The sequence below is a fragment of the Typopeltis vanoorti genome, chromosome 19 (genome assembly GCF_054136105.1).
Source record: "Typopeltis vanoorti isolate ZY-2024b chromosome 19, IOZ_Tvanoo_1.0, whole genome shotgun sequence".
Taxonomy (NCBI): domain Eukaryota; kingdom Metazoa; phylum Arthropoda; class Arachnida; order Uropygi; family Thelyphonidae; genus Typopeltis; species Typopeltis vanoorti.
In genome coordinates, this window is record NC_143567.1 from 56,494,799 (window position 1) to 56,516,818 (window position 22,020).

The following is a 22,020-nucleotide window of genomic DNA, read 5'->3' on the forward strand; positions in this document are numbered from 1 at the left end:
GAACCATCTTGGTCACAAGATATGTGCATGTAGGCACACAAACACTGTGGAAAAAGGTAGGATTCTAAAGTTTGATCACCATACCCATAGTAGATGCTAGCTAGAACTTTAGGACCTACCTCTTTCCACAGTGTTTGTTTGCCTTCCTACTGGTGTGCCCACATGCACAGATAGTGTATGATTCTTTTGACCATGAAGGTTCCTTGATGAACAGGAACAGTAGTGGTTTAATAATTTAATAACTAAATAAAGTTAGTTAAGTATTACCAGTATACATTGTTTTCTCCTCTAAATAACAGTGTGTGTGTGTGTGTGTGTGTGTGTGTGTGTGTGTGTGTGTGTGTGTGTGTGTGTGATGATAGTTAAGACATCGATGCATATCTAAAAAAAAAGTTATTAAAAAAGTTTGTAATGTATCCTAATTTGTTGTAAATAATATTGTACCACTTACTACCGTACCACTTATGTTTGGATACAAAAAAAAAGTATTTCATTTGACAAAGAGCATTCCAAAACTATACACACACACACACACACACAAATTTGGTGGTGAAGGGTGATTGCTTACAACTTCTGTCTACCATAAAGTCAGATATGTATTCAGGCAAATGAAAGGATGGTGTGTGTGTGTGTGCATGTGCGAACTGCATGAGGACTTGATGAATGCTAATATGTTGATAACTGAAACTGCTAGTAGCGAGAATGCTGCAAGGAGGATGGGTGCTCATCTGATAGAAAAGGATGGTGTAAAAGAGTAGCGAAAAAAAAAATGTTAAAAATGTTTTGAAAAAGAGAACAAGCAATCTGAGAAGCATAACAGTCAATAAGAAAGACGAAAGTGATGTGAATGTAGCAAAAGTTAAAAAACAAAGTGCAATTAAAGATAAGGTGGTGGGTGAGTGGTGTTGACTTCGAACAAGCGTGTATGGCTGGCAACAAAATTGAGAGAGCGAACGTTTGACGCAAGGTTTGAAAATTCAAAAGAATGAATGACAGCAAAAATGTGGCGGAAGATTAGAAAGTTGAGTTGGTTAAGATGAAGCAAGAGATGAAAAAAGATGCAGATTGAAGTTAAGAGAATTTGAGATACGTATGAAAGAGTGAAAATAATGAAAACAAATATAAACAAATGTTGGTATAAAAGAGGTAACAAAAGACCTGCAAGTGACATTATATGGTGATTCAGTTATTAAAGGTGTGCTGGATGAGAGGATGCACAAAGTATGTTTTACTGGAGGTAGAATGAGTAGAATGATTGAGGCATTAGATATGAGAAGTAAATGAGCAGAAGAGTTGGTAGTTGTAATAGGTACAAATGACTTGACTGTGAAGAAACAACACGTCAGATTGGTTATCAGGAGACAGATAAAAGAAAATGGTGTGATAGTAAGTGTTGTCCAGGTATGGCAGTGGTGAGATGAGGCAGAGAGCAAGGATTATGAATGATACGTTAGTGGAAATGTGTGGGCAGAATGGAGTGCAGCTTGTTAATATGTGAAATGAGTTTGAAGAACGAAGTGAACTGTATAGGAGCGACAGACTTCATTTGAGTGGTTTAATGTAACTTGCTTGGAGTGACTGCTGCTTGAAGGTAGAGAAATGAGTGCAGAGAATGAATCTGATCAAGTGGGAAGCATTGTGGAAGAATGGGAGATTAAAACAGGAGAGGTTCAAGAGGTGGTTATGAATGAAGATGTGAGTGGCATGAGTATAGAGAATGAGAGAGCATGTGTGTAAGGCAGACAGGGAAACGTGGAGGCTCAGGGTGGACAGAGGGACACAAAGTGAGAAAGATAGATGCTCCAAGTGGATGTGAATACATGTATACACAAAAAGGGAAGGGGATGACTTGAGATCAAGGGAAAGCAGTTGGATTTGAAGAAGATTCTAAGGTGAATAAGGAGAAAAAGAAATGGCTCGAGTTAAGAATGGAGAAGTCACATCAAATAAGTGGTATCAGTGGAACAAGCTGCTGCGTTTGTATACAAATGCTGTTTTTGAAGCAGTATGGTGTTGAGATAGAGGTGAATAGAATGAAATACTTGGATGTTGTTATAGTTCACATTACCAGGTCTGTAACAACATCCACCTAAGTATTTCATTGCAGTGACTATAAAATGTATAATCAAATTTGCAACCAAATAAGAAAAGGGTGATCATTTTGGGCGATTTTAATTATGGCAGTACAGACTTGGATGATGAGATAGCAACTGGAAGTAAAGAAAATGAGTTTCTCGAGTTTTTGAGGGACAACTACCTCAGACTGTATGTAACAGAGGGTAAGCGAGGATTGCAGGTCATGGATTTGATCACCTCAACAGAGGATGTAATTATAAATGAGGTGATAAAACACACTCCAGTTGGTGAAAGTAACCATGAAGTGATTGCCTTGGGAGTTGCCAGCAGTGTGAGGACCTCTGTGAGAAAAGGGTATATGTGGAACTACAAGGCTGGTGATTATAATTAGCTCAGGAGACAGCTTGCAGGTGTGTAGCATGGACTGAGGAGTTAGCTGGAAAAGAGATCAATGCAGCTTGGAGGATATTCAAGAACTATCTAGTAGAAGCAATGTCTAAATGTATTCCAAGGTTCAGAAGGTTAAATAAGGTAGGTGTGAAATGGATGAATGAAGAGATTAAGCATGCAGTACCGAGAAAAAAAGGCATTATGGAAGCAGCATGAGAGACGTGGTAATAACGAGCTCCATGAGGATTACAAAAACCAGGCAAGGAGAGTGACTTGGTTGACAAGGGTAGCAAAAGTGAAGTATGAGCAGCAGTTAGCTAATGAAGCCAAAAAAAAATCCCAGGGAGTTCTTTCGATATGTAACTAGCAAGAAAAATAATTAGGTATTATTTCTGAGAAAATTCCCATGCTACTCCTCTTAAACTCTATTATTATTATTATGGCTATTATAGCCTGTTTTTGTTTAGAAGTGTCCCTTATTTTAAATACATTGGCTATTTTTACTCAAAAAAAGTATATATATACTTTAGGGCATTATGGGTGAGTATTGAAGGCAATTATAGCAGAATAAAAGAGAAGGAAAAATTTTGTACATACCTTGTTTTGATATTAGGATGTCTTCAAATTCCATGTTTTTGCTGAAGGTTGTTTATAACAAGGGGGAAGGGAGCATGGGGGGGTGTTTGACATGGGAAGAATAAATTGGAAACCCAGGTTTGTTTTAATAATATATATATATAAATATATATGTAATTAATTTTTTAACTTAGGGATACTGTATATTAGGGTTACCAAGTAATTTTATAAGCTTGGTTATTTAACTCCTAATCCCAAGTATGCAAACAATTAAGTTTGCGCCTGAAACATAGTTCAAGTCTAAAGATGGTACAACACCAGGGCAACTCATTGTAAAGGTGGGTAAAGCTCTGATCACTGAGGAGACCTCAAAAAAGTTTCCAATTTATTCTTCCGCGTCAACCCCCCCCCCATTGGGGGGGTTGACGCAGAAGAATAAATTGGAAACCTAGGAAGAAAAGAATGAATATGGAAGGATGACACTGATTGGAGGAAATGGTATAAAGACAACTACTGCGTAAGTGGTGATACTTAATGAGCAGTTCATAAAGATCTTTCATTCTTGTGAATGTGACATCATGGAGAAATTGAGAGCAGTTGGTGATGGGGAGGAGAGACTGACTATATGTAATCAAGAGGTGTATGGGAATTGAACGTTAATAAGGCTGTAGGACTTGATGATATATCACTATGTATTTTGAAGGAATGTGCCAGGGAGTTGGCATCTGCCTTGACATAATTTTTTAATATGAGTCTTGCACTGGTTCGAGTTCCAAAGGAGTAGAAGGATGGTAAGATTGTGCCGCTTCATAAGGGAGGTGATAGAATTCAAGCTTCAAATTATAGCCCTATCTGTGTGTCAGGTGTTATATTTAAGTTGTTGGAGAAGCTGGTAAGAACTAGGATCCAGAATTTGGTTGACAACAATGGTATTATCTTTGATGGACAGCATGGATTTGCTAAAGGGAGGTCATGTTTTAGTAATCTACTTACTTGTTAAAATAAGGTGACAGCTTCCTTGTATGGAAGAGAGGGATACACAGTAATATACTTAGATTTTGCAAAAGCTTTTGATAGATTACCTCATGATAAGTTGATAGCAAACTGGAGTGAATGGGATTGGATATTAGATTAGTGCATTGGATCAGAGACTGGCTATCTGATAGGTATCAGCAAGTTGTGTATGGGGGAGCAATATCCTGGAAGAGGAAAGTCAGTAGTGGTGTGCCCTAGGGGTCTGTTTTAGGGCCATTGCTGTTTAACCTTTATGTTAATGATATCTGGGAAGATTTAGTTGTTTGCAGATAATGCAAAGTTGGGATGAACTATGGAGAGTAGAGAAGACGTAGCCTTTCAAGAAGACGAATAAATTGAGTGAATGGGCACAGGAATGATGATGTGAGCTCAATGATGTAAAATGTAAAATTTGGTAAACAAAGATGGGATGTAGAATTTATGCTTTGTGGGGATATATTGTTGGAGGTGGAGGAAATAACAGATCTTGGGGTAATAGTGGATAACGATCTGAAATTTGTCGAAATTTTGAGGACAATAAAAAGAATTCTGGGAGTGAGGCAAAAGGACACTGACTTGTAGAAGTAAGGAGATTCTTGTTCCATGGTATAGGGCTTTGATTAGGCCACATATGGACTACTGTGCACAGATTTATGTACCTGATTTTCAAAAGGACAAAGAGATGTTGAAAAGGTTCTAGAGGTGACTGACTAAAGTAGTTTCTAATCTCTGGAATGTCAATTATGAGGAAAGGTTGAGAAGATGCAATTTGCAGAGTCAAGTGGATATGAGGAGGGGTGATATGATAGTGATGTATACACATTGGTAAGGAGGTTGTTATAGGATCAATTTTACAGCAAATGGTGGGAGATCAGGAGGACCAGAGGTCATCTCTGGAAGCTGTATAAGGAGGATGTGAGCAGGGGAGTGAGAAGCAAGGTTCTTGCATCCAGAATTGTGAATGATTGGAATGTCTTCCTGAGAGTGTGATGTCTGCAGAGAATTTTAGTTTGTTTAAGGTGCAGTATGATGAGCTGTGTGTGTGTGTGATAAAAGGATGAGTCTTTGACTTCATGAAGTCTTGAGATAATAATAATAATAATTTATGGATTGATATATTACTATTCATCTGCACATCATCCATATCAAAAATATGGAATGGAAAAATCCTTGGTATCTAGAGCAAGCATGTAAAATTTGCTCTTGTTTGCTCACTCACAATCATTCTTTCCTTCTCATCACTGCATTATCCCCAACAGTATTAATTAATCGTTTAACACACACACACACACCCAAATTGTGTTTTATCCTATCTATTATGTGAGTGCATGTTTAGAAGGTTCTTTTGTAATGCATGCATTTCTTTATTTTTTTGTATTAAAATTTCTATTATTGTTCTCAAACTCACACTGCTGATCTTTTAGGACATGTAAAATTAAATGTTTGTGATTAATAAATAATAGTTATTTCAGTGTACCATATAATATATGTTGTGTATAAATGCACCATACAAGCGTGTTTATGCACGTAGATGGAAACTAGTTTCGCTTATGTCTTGACAAGTTTGAAGAAAAAAGAAAGAGAATTACAGATAAACTGCCATGAATTTATAAAAAAGATGTGGAACAAAAAATTCAGCTTTTTGTGTGATACAGATTGATGTTAACCTGGAAAGTTAAGTTGATAACTCATATGGTTTCACTTTGATATATATTTTTAGATTTTAAAAGATAATTAATATTAATAATTCGACCAAAATATTGAATTTCTTATTTGATCTAATGAAATATATACCCTAAAATTCCTAAACAGTTATTTTGTTTTAGGTCAAAGGATGAAAGTAGTCCAGGAAGAGAGATGTCAAAAAAATATGGTAAGCTCTTGAGATTTTCTCATTCAAGAACAGTACACTCACAATACATTATGAGAAAATGAAACTTTCATTTATTAAGGATAATAATAATAATGTTTGAATTTAAATTGAGCAATTATAACATTGGTTTCATGTATTTTTTTTTTTTTTAAGAAATCATACCTAGTACATAATGTACATTTTTCAGTTTTTGTGAGGTAGATTACTGCATACAGGATGTGTGCAGTAATCTACAGTAATCCTGGTGTAGTAGCATGCAATTACTATTATTAAATTCAGAAGATCGACAAATGCTAACCTGGGAAGAGCAATGTTAATCGAAGGTGATGCAGCAATCCTCCAGGAAGAGTTAGACTAGCAGTATAGGCAAGATAAATGGCTGCCAGTTTATGATGGTCAAGTGTAAGGTGATGTACTTTGGGAAGAGATGAGAAGCTGTGTACTATATTGGTGGAACTGAGATGAGGCCAGGATCTTGGGTGTGATAAGGAATTGAAATTTAGAAGGCATATTGCAAAAGGTCTCATCTGGACTACTGTGCACCGATCTGGACTCCCAGATTCTATAGGGGGGGGGAGGTGAAAAAGTTGAAAGGATCCAGAAGTTGAGTGACAAAGATTGTGATATGTTTGTGGAGTGCTTCCTATGATAATAGGTCGATGGCATGTAGACTTCAAAAATTAGCCGATAGGCGAAAAAGAGGAGACATGATATAAGCATTAAGATATTAAAGGAGTTTTTTAGCATTGACACTGAAGAATTTTTTCAGTACATGGTAAGAAGGGAGAGAACAAGGGGTCACTAGTGGGAGTTGTATAACAGTGTGGTTAGCAAGGTTGTTAGGTCTAGATTTTTTTTTTTTTCTTGGTAGGTGGTGAATGGGTGGCATGTGTTGCCTGAAGTGGTTACAGGTGCTTCATCAGTGAATAAGGTTAAGGAGAGGTATGATAGGTATTGTGATAATGAAGCCTAGTGTGTGAGTAAGGTTAAGGAGAGGTATGATAGGTATTGTGATAATGAAGCCTAGTGTGTGTGAATAATAATCTTCCATTATGAATTTTCTGATTCCATGGAGATACCTGTAATAATAATATACCGTATTTTTCAATAGATAACGCTCGGGTTATCTATCCAAAAAAGTCAAAATTCATTAAAAATCAACATGTGCGGTATACATTTGAAAGGTATGAGAGGTATATCAAATGTAATAACAAAACTAAGGTAGAAGTATTACTTAATATTTATTGAACGTTTGACTATTCATATCCAAAAAATTCTTCATCAGACTCAATATTGAAAGAATCAATTGCGTTAAAATTTCATTTTTAATACAATTTAATGGTATTTCTTCAGCTTCATAATCATTGTCATCGGACACCACTGCATTCCCTTGTGCTTTAATGAAACCATTTCTAACACAGTTTTCACTTACAGCAGCCCAACTTTCTACAATCCACATAACTATATCTTTATATGACGTTCTTTTCATCTGCCCTGTTTTGTTATATTCATGGATGCCATTCATCATCCACTCTTCCCACTTAGCCTGCAAATTGTCTTTGAATGGTTTATTTACTGTAAGATAAAGGGGTTGGAGTTTTTTTGTTAAACCACCTGGAATGACGGCCAATTTGGAATACTTACAATTGTTTTAACTTCTGCTGTCGTGTGGGCCCTACACGAATCCAACACTAACAAAGATTTTGGGTTGAAAAATGCCATTTTTTTCTCTTTCGCCACATATTCTCCAACCGAAATTTCATAACCTCAAAATTTATCCAACCTTTATCATTAGCAGTAACAATAATATCTTTGGAATCACAATCTTTTGGAATAGTCTTTCTTTTGAATATCACTATCGGTGGCAGTTTGGAACCATCTGCAGTTACACAGAGAACCACAGTAAAGTTAGACCTTTCGTGCCCTGTTGTAGCAACTGAAACCTCTTTTGTACCCTTCAGATTTAATTTGAATTTGAATCAGATGAACAGTCCTAGAACCCATGACAAAACTTACGGGAACCTCATCCATATTCCCAAAGTGACAAGCATCAACCCCACACAAGTTTTCTCTCAGAAACAAACAAAATTTAGCTGCTTTCGCTTCCCAGTCACATGGCAAATTTTGTCCAACACTAGTGGAGGAGACCTTTAGCTTTTTCACTAACAACCCAATCAAACATTTTTTTATCTATGCTTGGCCACAAGCACCTTCTAAACCTCATAGCACGTTTTTCAGGACTCTTTCAACCTTTCACCATTCATGAACACTACTTTCTCCAACACTGAACAATCTACCAGCTTCACGATTCCCTTTTTCCTTTGCTACTTCTACCACTTCAAGCTTGAACTGCACTGTGTAGGATTTTCTCCGAGAAGTACTTCTGTATTCCATGGGTAATTCAGATCTAATAACAAAATATAAACAAATAATGATTTACTTTATGAAATATTTTAAAACTGGATGTACGGAATAATGTAACTTCATAAAATACAAAAACTGTACACCTACCTTTCAATTGTTGATGCAACTAGTTACAAGAGAACGATGCAGCCCACACAAGTTATCTTTTGGGCCCTATGGTCACATAAAAAGTCGTAGTAATGTCACAGTGCTCCCCAATAATGTAAAAATTGTAAAATTTGGAATTAAAAAATTGACCATTGCTACTAGCAATGCAAGTGCTTTTAAAGAATTCTTCTGTCCTCTGCCTGTACTTCCTAACTCTACTGCTAGTTGGCACATACGCATTATCTATTATTATTATTATTATTGCTACGGGCAACTCCAGGAAGTCGACAGACTCATCGAGGAAGGCCCTAACATCGTGTCAAGAACAACTATTCGACATTCACACAGTATCTATCATACCTCGCCTTGAACTCATTCACAGTCATGGCACCCACAACAGACTCTGGCAGCTTTTTCCACTCATTCACCAATCTCCAAGTAAAAAACCTAGCTCTAACCACCTTGCCCAGCTTCCATGTATGGCCCCCTAGTCCTCCCACCACCAGTCCTATTCTCAAAAATATCTTCTGAATTAATCTTATAGAAACCGTTCAGTAATTTGAATGTCTCAATCATATCACACCTTTTCTGCCTATCAACCAATTTTTGCAACCCACAAATCTTCAACCTGTTCTCATAAGGTTCATTCCATATACCTGCTATCATCTTGGTCACTTGCCTCTGGATCCTCTCCACCTCCTCCCAATCAAGAAGAAACTCTGGCACTCATATCTGGGCACAGTTGTCTAGATGGGGTCTTATCAAGGCTCAATACAGAGGAACATTAACTTGTTTGTTTTTCTCTGCTTATTGAAGTATTTTTCAGCAACCAAGTGATTTGATGAGCTGATTTAGCCACTTTTGCAATGTGCCCCCTAAACTTCAACTCCCTATCCACCAACACTCAAATCCCTGGCCTCATCAATCTCCTGGAGTACGATTCCACCAATGTGATATACTGCTGCTAATCTTTTCACCCCAAAATGCATAACCTTACATTTTGCCATATTAAATTGACATCCATTTTCCATAGCCCAGTCCTCCAAACTATCCAAATCATCTTGCAAAATTTTGACATCCTGTGCACTCACTATTGCTTTGCCCAACTTTGCATCATCAGCAAACAAGTGAACACTTCCTCTCAGATCCTTTCCTATATCGTTAATGAACAAATTGAAAAGTAGTGGTCCAAGAACAGAACCCTGCGGCACACCTCTAGTCACAGGACGTCTTTTGGACTCTACTCCTGAATAAACCACTCTCTGATATCTCTCTCCATCAACCACCCTCCTATCCATCTCACCAATCCTATATCCATCCCCATATGCTGCAGTTTACTGATTAGAATTCCATGTGGTATCCTGTCAAAGGGCCTTAGCAAGGTCCAGTAGAATCACTGTAAACCCATTACCCTTATCCAGTTCAGCCATCACTGTGTTATAAAACGTGAGCAAGTTACTGAGGCATGATCTACCCTTCACAAAACCATGTTGTCCCCCATACAGTATCACATTTTCATCTATCGAATCCTGTATTTTTCTCTTGACTAATTTCTCCAAGACCTTGACAATGATTCCTGAAATGCTAATCGGTCGGTAATTTACAACAGCAGTTTTGGAACCTCCTCTATGCAGTGGATTTTCCACCCCCTTGGGACTAACGCAGACCCGAGACTCAAATTAAACAAAATGGTCAAGGGCACTGACAGTTCTTTAGCCGCTTCACGTACGACATGAGCTGGTATACCATCCAATCCCACTGATGTATTGACATTGAGGTTTTGTAATAGACTATTCACCTCCACTTCATTCACCACAATTCCCGTATAATCTATTGGTTCATTCATTCCTGCGTACTATATCAACTGATTCGGTTACCTCCCTACCATCGGCATTCTTTAAAATCATTCTGCCATATACATTTTTTCTTTTACTTGCAACATATCGAAAAAACTGTTTGGGATTCTCTTTAGCCTGCATGGCTAATGTTTTTTCATAATCCGTTTTTGCTTTTCTTACCACACTCGTTACCCTTCTGACGTGCGCTTTATATCATGCATGTGCCTGCTGGTCACCTTTCTCCTTAAATTCCCTCTATAGTTGTTTCTTTTTTTGCAGCTCAAGCTTAACTGTGTTATTCATCCATTAACCCCAACTTGATTTATTATCAGACTCTAGGTATACAGGCAGCCATTGCCTCATGCAAACTTCTTAACTGCCTCCCATGCACTATCAACATCTAGCCCTTGCAATTTTAAATGCCATGGTACTGAACCAATCAAACTCCTAAGCTTGTCATACTTACCAGCCCGATAATTCCACATGTACCCTGTCTTAACTGTAAATTTCACACCTTTAACCACCTCCCAAGTCAAGACCCTATGATCACTCTCATCAATTGGTGGCAACATGGTCATATTCATTACAGCCAAATTCTCAGATGCAATTACTAGGTCAAGCACTCTCTGACCCCTAGTATTTTCCATTACATGTTGTCGCAGATAGTATGTAATGGAAAATACATACTGTATTTTCCATTACATAAATTGGATTTTACCGCATAAAATCCAATTCCTTCCTCCTATGTGTCCTCTCCTCCTTCCAGTCAATATTACCATAGTTGAAATCTCCCATAATAATTACAATCCTTCTACTCATTTCTTCTATTTGCTTATGCATACTATCTCCACCATCTATTCCATCACCTGGTCTACAGCAGCACCCAACTGTATATTTTCTGCTAGTTTCAGTCTCACACCAAATAGCCTCAAATGTGCTCTTTTCTCTATCCTGCAGTTCCACTTCTATTCTCCTTGGCTGCAGCTCATCAGCTATCATCAATAATACTCCTCCCCGCATTTTATTCTCGCTGTCACTCCTGAACACACTATATCCCTCGCATTCAATTTCACTAGCTATATCATCTTCAGTCAGCCATGTTTCACTAATGCCAATAACCTGTGGCCTGGAAGTGCCAACCAAGACCAAAAATTCTTCCTTCTTGTTCCTAATACTTCTGGCATTAGTATACATGAATTGCAGAAGCCCATTTGTCCCATCACTGTTTTGATGCCTTATACCAACTATCCCATTCTGATTTGTTGTCTTTCCTACTCGATCGGGCATATTACATACATTCATACACTCAACTGTCTCCCTAAAGTCTGTATACCTACTCCTCCCCCCCCCCCTTAATAACTCTAGTTTCCTTGATTCTGCACATCCACTTCCACTACATGCAACACCTTTTCAAGTCTCCATACACCAAATCCATTCAAATGTAAACCATCCATCTTATATAAATCCTTTCGTCCATCGAACTCATTCCACACATCCACAATTTCCACACCATTCCTCCTGCATAATTCACTCATAATGTCATTAGTAATTATGGCCCTCCTTCTATACTCTTCACTGTCATACCATGGCAACAGACTCACCATCCTAACTCTCTCACTCTTCTCTTTTGCAACCTCAAGCAATTCCTTCAAATCCTCTCTCATAGCCATTTTGTCTCCTTTCAAATCATTTGTACCTGCTACTACTACTATCAATTCTTTCACCCGCTGCTTTTGCATTCAAATTGACTCACTTACATCCTTAATATTTGCACCAGGTTGGTACAATTTTGTTAAACTCTCAACTATCACACCTCTTACTAAAAAATCTCCGTACAACACTCGCTCTTTCATTTTGTTTACACTCACTATCATACTTTTGCCGTTTATTAGTCAGTACGCTCGTTAAACATTTTTGCCAATGCTCCAGCTGCCAATTTGTCCTGTGTATCGCTCCGTGTAACCGTGCGATATCACTCATTACATCAGTCTCATCATTTTTATTTTCTGTTAATTCATTCATTCGTTCTGTATGTTTACCATTGCCTGTACATCCATACATCAAAAGGAATGATGAAAATGTTGGGTGTGCACGTTATCTATTGAAAAATATGGTATATCTACATTCCTGTTCTTTATTCGCTATAAAGCAAAGTTTGGTAGATAGAAGGAGAAGTGATATGATTAAGACATTTAAACTCTTGAGGGGTAGTTACAGAGTTGACACTGGGGAAATTTTTCTAATGCAGAACAAGGGGAAGGAATGAGGACAAGAGGCCATCTCTGGAAGTTGCAAAAGGAAGCCGTGAGCAAGAGAATGGTTTCTTTGCATGGAGAGTGGCACCCATGAAATGCATTGCCTGATATAGGGCTGGGCAAGCACAAATGGTGATTGAGATCAAGAAGTGGTATGATAGACTTTGTATTGTCAAGGATGGACCTCCCACAAGGAATCTTGTGACTCCTTGAAGGTCCTGAATAATAATAATAATAATTACATCAGTGTCTGTTGCTAATGCTAAATTCTCTAGAATCTTGAGTTCCAATCTGAGGCCCACTGGTTAAGGGTTTGCTTATAGTTCCATTCTTTCTGATTTCTGTATTCACTATCTGCTATTTTGTATTAGCTTTGGGGAATTATTGGAGGTATTATTATTATTATTACTATTATTATTACATCAACTGACAACATACTTATCACATAGAATCTTAAAATCCTTAACACTCCTTGCATTAACAACGCATTCTGGTAATGCATTCCATTCACTGACAATTATCCTCAACATTAAAAAATTCTCCATGTAAAAAAAGTACTCCTCATCATTCCCCTTCACCACACTGTTACATAACTTCCAGGGATGACCTCTGGTTCTTCCCCTCTCACCTTCTACGCTTTTTATAATCCCCTCTGGATTAATCTGATAAAATCCTCTCACTAACTTAAATGTCTCTATCATATCATCTCCCTTCCTCCTATCCACCAAACTCTGCAATCCACATCTTTTCAACCTCTCTCCATAGCTAGCATTCCAAAGTTCTGACATTGTCTTAGTCACTCACCTCTGGACCCTCTCCAATGCCTCCACATCACATTGAAAACCAGGTGACAATAGTCCAACTTGTCTGACCAGTGCTTTATACAGTGTCACATGTAGGGATAAAGCACTTCTTTATCCCTACATGTTAGAGTATTTCTTATCATAGCAGCACTGCAATGTGCAGCCTTTGCAGCACTAGCAATATGCCCTCTAAACTTCAAAATACTGTCAATCCTCACTCCTAGATCTCTAATCTCATCCATTTCCTGCAGTACGGCTCCATCGATATAGTACACAGCCTTATATTTCTGCACTCCAAAATGCAACACCTTGCACTTATTGAAATTAAAACTATAACCCCAAACTATAACAAACGAGGAGAAGACTAAATATGTGCAAATTCAAGGACCTATCAGTACCAGTCCAATTCGGGCATTGATAATTATATTGTTTAGCAAGTGGATAATTTTAAATATCTAGTAATCAACATTGATATCTGCAATGATATGCATCAAGAGGTAGAAGAGAAAATTGAGGTCAGTCATGAATATTTTGCAATTTGCAGCTTCTAAAATTTGGCATATTATAAAAAAAAAAATTTTTTTAAATCCAAAAAAGATTCTGTTTAAGTTATTTGTGTCTGATTATATCCATTTGTTGTCACCCATTTTTCACAACCATGGTAATGGCCAGTTGATTAGACAAATAATATTGACAAGAAAAGACATGCAGGAAGACCCTGAACATGATGGATGAATGTGATAATGAAAGACCTAAGACAGCTGGATGATAAAGACATCTTTGATAAAGAGAGATAGAAAAAAATAATGATAGCAGCATTAGACCTAAATGTCTATTAAGCTATTAAAGAAAAATGCCAGTGTTTCTGTAGTAGTGGATTATGTGTATCATTTTGCTTTCTGGTCTCTAATATAGTGGAAGTGGGATTAAGTAAGAGATGACACCAGTAGATATTGAAATTCCATCCACTGCACTTGTTCTGAATTTCAGTATCTTGTTAATGAATAGTTCCAAATTTCCAAATAACTAGACACAATGTTGGACTCTGTTATTCTATTTGAATGAAGCAGGGCATTCTGAAAATTACCATATGAAAACAGGAGTTATCCTGGACTAAGGATAGCATTAGAAAGTAAAATACCAATTTAAGGGGATCAACTGTACTTATTAATTTAGATGTTTTTCAGAAATTTTCTGTTTCAATAGGGATGGTTGTACAAGTTTTGAAAAGCATTTTTTATGTACAGGTAACTCCAATTGTATGCCGGGGTTGTGTTCTTGAGAATTGCTGCATATATCGAAAATACGTAAAACGGAAGGCTTATAATGCTATAATAGAAGTTGTGTTCCCACATGGGTGCATTTCTGATCTTTCAAGATTAATTTAATCTAAAACTCACCTATTTTTTAAGCATGTTAAGGCATAAAAGTAGTAAATAAAATATTCAGTACATATTAAACAAATAACTATTAAAGTAGTTCACTGTTTTTGAGATTAATACATCATGCAACTCTCACTTACATCATCATTAATACATCATGCGTCAAATCTGTGATGATATCCAACCCTCCTAATTTGCTCTCCAAACAACAGGTAATTTTGCTTTGTGTATTCCTTCAGTGATACACTGAATTTCTGAGTGATACACTATGAGGGATGAGAGTTACGAAGGTGGTCTGAAAAGTTCTCGGCCTAACAATGAAAAAATTTCAAATTTATTTTTATTTTTCAACATAATCTCCCTTAAGACTAATACATTTATTCCAGCAATGCTCCAGCATCATTATCCTATCCCTGAGTTCTCAGTAAGATCTGCAAAATACCCTCTACAGCTGCATCACCTCTTGATTTGAAGAAAAACTCTGACCAGTGAAGAAGAATTTTAGTTTTGGGAAGAGACAGAAGTCAGAGGGAGCCAAATCTGGGTAATAGGGTGGATGTTCCAACAATTCATAGTGCAGATCCCTTAATTTTCCCATTGCCAAAACACCTTTGTGGACAGGTGCATTGTCCTGATGAAAGATGTTTTTTTTCTTCTGCAAACCCAGGTCTTTTCTCATGAATTTTTTCATCTAGTATGGTTAAAAGACCGGAATAATTCTCTGGTCATTGTTTTACCCTTTTCAAGATAATAAACAAAATGCCTTTAGCTTCCCCAAAACACCGATGCCATGACCTTTCCTGCTGATGGAACCGACTTTGTCTTCTTTGGTGCTGAAAACCAGCTTCTGTCCACTGTTTTAACTGCTGTTTGGATTCTGATGTGTAATGGTGAATCCAGGTCTCATTCATAGTAATAAATTGACACACAAAATCAGTTTTTATTCTTGTTAAAATGCCCCAAGCACACTGTTCGGAGATTTTCATGCGAGTACATTTTTGATCTGCTGTGAGCAAGTGCGGCACCCATCCTGGGCAAAGCTTTTTCATTTACAATTCTTCATGCAAAATATATTCTACATGTTCTTTTGAAATGCCTATAGTCTCAGCAATTTCATGCACTTTGACTCGCCGGTCATCCATTACCATATCGTGCACTTGATCGATGATTTCTGGTGTTGTTACACTTTTTGGACATCCTTCACGTAGATCATCTTCAAGGCTGATAGACCATGTTTAAACTCGGCAGCCCATTTCTTAATTGTTGAAAACGAAGGAGAAGAGTGTCCATAAACTTTAATGAATTTTGAATGAATTTCTTTTGCCGTTAAATCTTCTTTTACAAAGAATTTTATAACCATATGATACTCAATTTTATCCATTTGAAGGGATACAGATAACACTTTTGCTGCAGATAGCTGAATAAAAGAAACTACTTGATAGAATGATTTGCAATTTCACATGGATGCTTATGACAGATGTACCAACTTAGAAAAAAAAAATCTTGTCGATGGTGTTGCCATCTATGGTCGAGGCTGAGAACTTTTCAGACCATCCTCGTATTTTGTAGTACCCATAAGAACATTGTCTCTTAAAAGTAACATGCAGTGACCTTTGTGGCTTTAAATCCAGGTGCTGTACCTACATATCAATGGATATGTAGGTACAACTGGGCATATGCTTCCAAAACATGCTAGCTTCATCTAGGTTTAACACTAGCTTTGGTGGGAAAACTCCTCCTACTGTCTTTGCTTTGAAGAATATCATGAAATTCTTCAGTGGCAATGTAATCTGCAGCTTCAACCTCCAGTCATGTTGAGATTGTGAAACACAAAGTGACTCTTATAGGAGTTGAACCACCCACAACCTGCAGGTATTGGTTGCTTTCATCTTTCATCAGGTCTTCATATTTACTGATAAAGACAATACTGCATACACCAAAAAAGGCAGTAATGACACAAAATGGATAGTGAACACAGCAGATAGACTGAAGTATTAAACAAGATCACTAATCCAAGGTCATCACTAATCTGTACACTAATCCATTATCACTAATCCAAGGTCAACGACGAATCAAGACGAATCGTCTTGATTCGTCGTTGACCTTGGATTAGTGATAATCTTATGTACAGAAATGAAACCATGTATATGCAAAAATGTTGATAACAAATGTGTGTATACGCTTTCATTATCAGCTATCATTAAAATGTCACATGGAAGCCATTTTATGTTTACTATGATTTATTAGAAATGGAAAATATAACTTTCATCTTGATTCTTTTCCTTTAATTTAATTATTTCCAAAAGTGTGTTACAATTGAATGCATCATGCTTTGTGATTTGCTTCTGTGATATTAATTTTTATTCATATTTATAAGGTTTATTCTTTGTTATTGATGTACACATTTTTATATACATGTGTTTTCAGTACTTCCTATTGAGAGGGTAAGAAAAGCAATTGAGACTCTAGAACAAAAGCAGCAAGTTAGGTTAGAAGAAAAAAATGTAATTGGTCAAATCAGGGATGCTATTAAGCAAACACCACTACATATTCATGCAAGGCAGGTAGCATTTCCATGGCAAAGAGGTATTAAAGTTGGTGAGTATTAAATATTTCTCAGTTAACAGCTTTTCACATCTGTCATTCTAGGTTTATAAACAGGATGTGTGTGGAAGAGTCTGCCAAACTTCAGAGTTTGATTCTTTGGGTGATTTTAAGCATAAAAATGTTTGTTGGCATGGGTTTCATTTCTATCAGTAGTAATATCCCTTCCCCCCCATCCTATCTACTCTGTCTTCCACTGAAATACTAAACCATTCACATTCTATCCCTGTAACTGCATCATCTGCTTTTAGCCAAGTCTAACTAATGCCTATAACTTTTGGTGAGATTACACTAACCAATGCCGAAATTCCCCCCCCCCCTTGTTCCTCATACTTTTATCATTAGTATATAGAAACTGCAGCATCTCTTTAGGCCTCTACCCACCTTTACTTCCTGAATTGACTACTCTTTTCAATATTTTTGCTTGCGAGATTAGATTCTGCACTTGTTGGTCATTCTCATATTCACTCACCTCATGGGTGCCTTCATGCAAACTCACCTGCTTCCACCCTAAATTGCTTAAGTTTTCCTGAATTTGTGGTTCAGCATGCTCAGTGAACAAAGCTCTCACTAGACACCTAAAACCAAACTATTTAGATGCAGTCCATCAGCATTATACAAATTCTTTTTTCCGTCAAACACAGACCACAGATCCACAAATCCTACATCATTCCTTTTGCACAACCTATGTATTGATTCATTAGCTACCAATGCTTTCCTCCTCAGTTTGCCTCTGTCATAGTGTGGCAGAAGACTTACAATCTTCACCTTCTTGCTCTTTAGTTTTGCCTCTTCTAACAATTTCTTTACATCCTCACTCATAGAATACTTCTCACCTCGCAAATCATTTCTGCTGACCAAGACAATCAGTTCCTTCGCCTTACCTTTTTTCATTCAGCTGGCATGACTAATATCATAAATTTTTGCACCAGGGAAACATGATTTTGTCACACTTTCATTAAGTATACTCCCCTGATCATTGGGTCTCCTTACATAATTTTCTTCCTTGTTTTTCTTGTTTGTTTGCATGGTCTCTATTATTACTTTGGACGACCTCCTTCTTTCTCTTCTCAGGCCTGCTAATCTCTTGCTCCTGCAATTTTTCCATTTTGCACTTTTTCCTGTGAAGGATAATATTCAAGAGCATCATCATCATCTTCATCATCATCAAATTCCTGCCATGTACTCTCAAGGGGTGTACAGGATATGATAGCACTACATGAAAAAAATTACATCATTATTAATTTCCTATCTACAATTTCCCTCCAAATCAGTCTGTTACTTGTCAAGACTCCAACCTTATCAGATCTTATATTTCTATCGTCTAAGGCACTTTGTACCGTATCAATCCACCTATATCTTGGTCTTCCTCTAGGTCGTTTTCCTGCCAAACTGACAGAGAACACTTGTTTTGCTAATCTTTCCTCTCCCATTCTATTTAAGTGACCATACCGCCTGAGATTAACTCTGCTAACGCATTCCTGGATGCTGACAATGTCAAGTTCTTTCCTAATATCCTCGTTTTTAATACGATATTGCCATTGATGCCATCTGTTCACGCCTATAATCTTTCTCAGGACTCTCATATCTGTGGTCTCTAGTCTTTGGTCAAGTGTTTTACTTCTGACCCAGCTCTCAGATCCATAAGTTAAACTGGTTTGAACACTGTCTTGTATACAGCTAATTTAGTGTTCCGACTAATTTCTCTCTTATTCCATATGAATTTATTCAATTGACTTCCCACCATTCCAGCTTTGCTGATTCTGTTGTCTATTTCTATATTTAATTTACCATCTTCAGTAAAAATTGTGCCTAAATGGCTGAAATGTTTTACTTGTTCCACAGGTTCTCCATTCACAACACAGTTGACATTTTCAATGATTCTGCCTATTTTCATTGTCTTTGTCTTTTTATTGCTGACCTTCATACCATATCTTACAACAGCTATTCAATTTAGTCAGAGAATCTTGCAGACTTGTAGCACATTTATTTAGAAGTATAACATCATCCACATAAAGCAAAGAGTTCACATTAACATCTCCAATTTTGATATCATGTTTAATACCACTTTCCATCATCATGTGATCCATATAGATAATGAATAACAGAGGGGATAATGTACATCCTTGTCTCACACCAGATTTAACATTAAACCACCTTCCTGTACTTCCTTCAATTCTAACTGTTGACTTACAACTCAAATAAAGACTAAGTATTGCGTGATATAATACCCCATTGACACCATATAACTATAGCGTATTGAATAGCTTCTCTCTTGGCACCTTGTCATATGCCTTTTCCAGATCGACAAAACTTAAATACAGATCTTTGTTATATTCCCATGCTTTCTCGACTATTTGTCGTAAAGTGAAGATCTGATCCTGACAGCCTCTATTTGGCCTGAATCCAGCTTGTTCTTCACCAAGCTTTTCTTCCACAATTCTTCTCAACCGTTTCTCAAGTATACTTGCATAGATCTTGCCAGGAACACTCAGTAGGGAAATACCTCTGTAATTCTCACATGCAGTTTTATTTCCCTTTTTATATATGGGTACTATGAGAGCTCTACTCCAATCATCGGGAATTCGTCCCTCTGTCCAGGCTTTCTGAACTATGCAGTGCAGCCATTGTAAGACTCTTATACCACCATACTTCAGCATTTCTGGTCAGATATCATCTACTCCTGCTGCCTTTCCACATTTCAAGCCCTTGATGGCTTTTTCTACTTCAAGTATGGATATGTATTCCTGACTGCATGCCTGGTCAGTGTTTTTTACCACTGTGCTGTCATCACTGCTTGTTTCATTTAGCAGTTTTTCAAAGTAATTACTCCATACTTCAAGGATATCTTTTTCTCCCGTTTTCATGTCACCTTTATCATCTCTAATTCCTTTTACAGCACTCTTTCCTCCATTCTTAAGCTTCTTCAACAACCTCCAGAATATTTTGCTACCTTCTTGATATTTATTTTCTATATTCTTGCCAAAGTCGTCCCATGACTTTTGTTTAGCTAGTTTTACACAGTGTTTAGCATTCTTGCATTTGTCTCTATATTCTCTAAGAGCACAAGCTGACTTATTTGACAGGAACTTTTGGTATGATTTCTTCTTTTCCTTCACTGCCTCTTTAACTTCCTGTGTCCACCAGGGAGTTCTGATTTTTTTATCCTTACAGACAATCTCACCACATGCCTCTCTGGCAGAATCAATCAATGTTTTCTTCAGAGTTTGCCACTGAATCTCCAAGGTTTGATTCCTGTTCTCAAACTCTTTCATTTTTTCTTCAATAATCTTTGTGTGTTTTAGTCTACAGTTCACATCTGAGAGCTGCTCAACTTTTATTCGCTTTAAAACTTTCTTACATGTTATTCTTTTCAATGTGAAATTCAATTTTATCCTGCTCAAGACTAAATAGTGATCACTTCCAGTTTCAAATCCCCTGTACACTCTCGTGTCCTCCACCAGGGAGAAAACATCACTATCAACAATAACATAGTCAATGAGACTTTTCTTATTCCTAGCCTCTTCTCTCCATGTGAATTTGTGCACATTTTTATGTTGGAACATGGTGTTAGTAATAACCAGTCCATGTCCTGAGCAGAAATCCAACAGATATTTGCCATTATTATTAGCTTTGCTCTTTTCTCCAAATTTTCCCAAAATATTTTTGTATGTCTCACAATCATTTCGTACTCTGCTATTTAGATCCCCAACAAGGACCAACTTTTCATTTTTTTTGTGTCAGTTGCTTTTTCTAAAGCCTCAAAAAATTCCTCCACTTCTACCTTAGTAGAACCTTCTGTGGGACCATAGGCACAAATAAGTCTCATTGTCCAGTTCCCCATTCTCATATTTGCTCACATTACTCTACTTGAGACTGACTTCCATTCAAGAAGATTAGCCTCTTATTTTGTGTTGAATATTATGGCTACTCCTTCTTTTCCTTGATTGTCATTGCCATTGCTATTCAAGAGCATTATTTCTTTATTTATGTCAGTTTTGTTCTCCTCTGTTTCCTCAATTCTAATTTAATGTTTAATGTTTATGATAGAAACTTATACAATACTGTCATATCCCCTCTTTTCTGCCTATCAACTAGACTTTGTAACTCACAGATCTTCATTCTATACTCAGAGGGAATATTCCATAGATATCTCATTTTTCATAGATATTTCACACTCATCTCTAAATCCTCTCCACCATCTTTTCATCTGTAAGGTACTCAGGTGACAAAATCTGCATGCAGTAATCCAGATGTGACCTTATTAAAACCTTATGAAGAAGAATAATAATCTGTATCCCCACTTCAACATCTATATAATCTGATGAGCTTCTTTTTCTATCTTTGGAGTATATCCTCTAAACTTCAACTCTCTGTCCACAATGACTTTCACATCTCTAATTCACTGCCTCGTCAATTTCTTGTAGCCAGTTTAATCATTGTAGCATGCAGTTTGTGATCTACTCTTCCAACAGTGCATTACCTTACATTTTGATGCATTATACTGGCAACTATTATTTCTGCCAATACTTATGGCCTATTTAAGTCATCTCTCAATATCTATATCATCTTCATTGACAGTTTTTCATCATCACAAACTGAACATTTTCCTTAAATAATTTCTATACTGGATGTACAAATTAAATAGCAGCTGCTTATATACCATGTGGAACCTCCACCTGCCTTCTCCTGGATTCA

General features: G+C 37.1%; 1 protein-coding gene across 1 annotated transcript in view; it reads left to right on the forward strand.

The window, feature by feature from the left end:
• LOC150096139 (mitogen-activated protein kinase kinase kinase 4-like) overlaps positions 1-22,020 on the forward strand; it is a 734,047-nt gene that overhangs the window by 454,611 nt on the left and 257,416 nt on the right. Inside the window, exons 18-19 of the mRNA XM_090409620.1 lie at positions 5,883-5,929; positions 17,146-17,316. Coding sequence (XP_090265746.1) covers positions 5,883-5,929; positions 17,146-17,316 — 218 coding nt within the window. The remainder of the gene's footprint in view (positions 1-5,882; positions 5,930-17,145; positions 17,317-22,020) is intronic.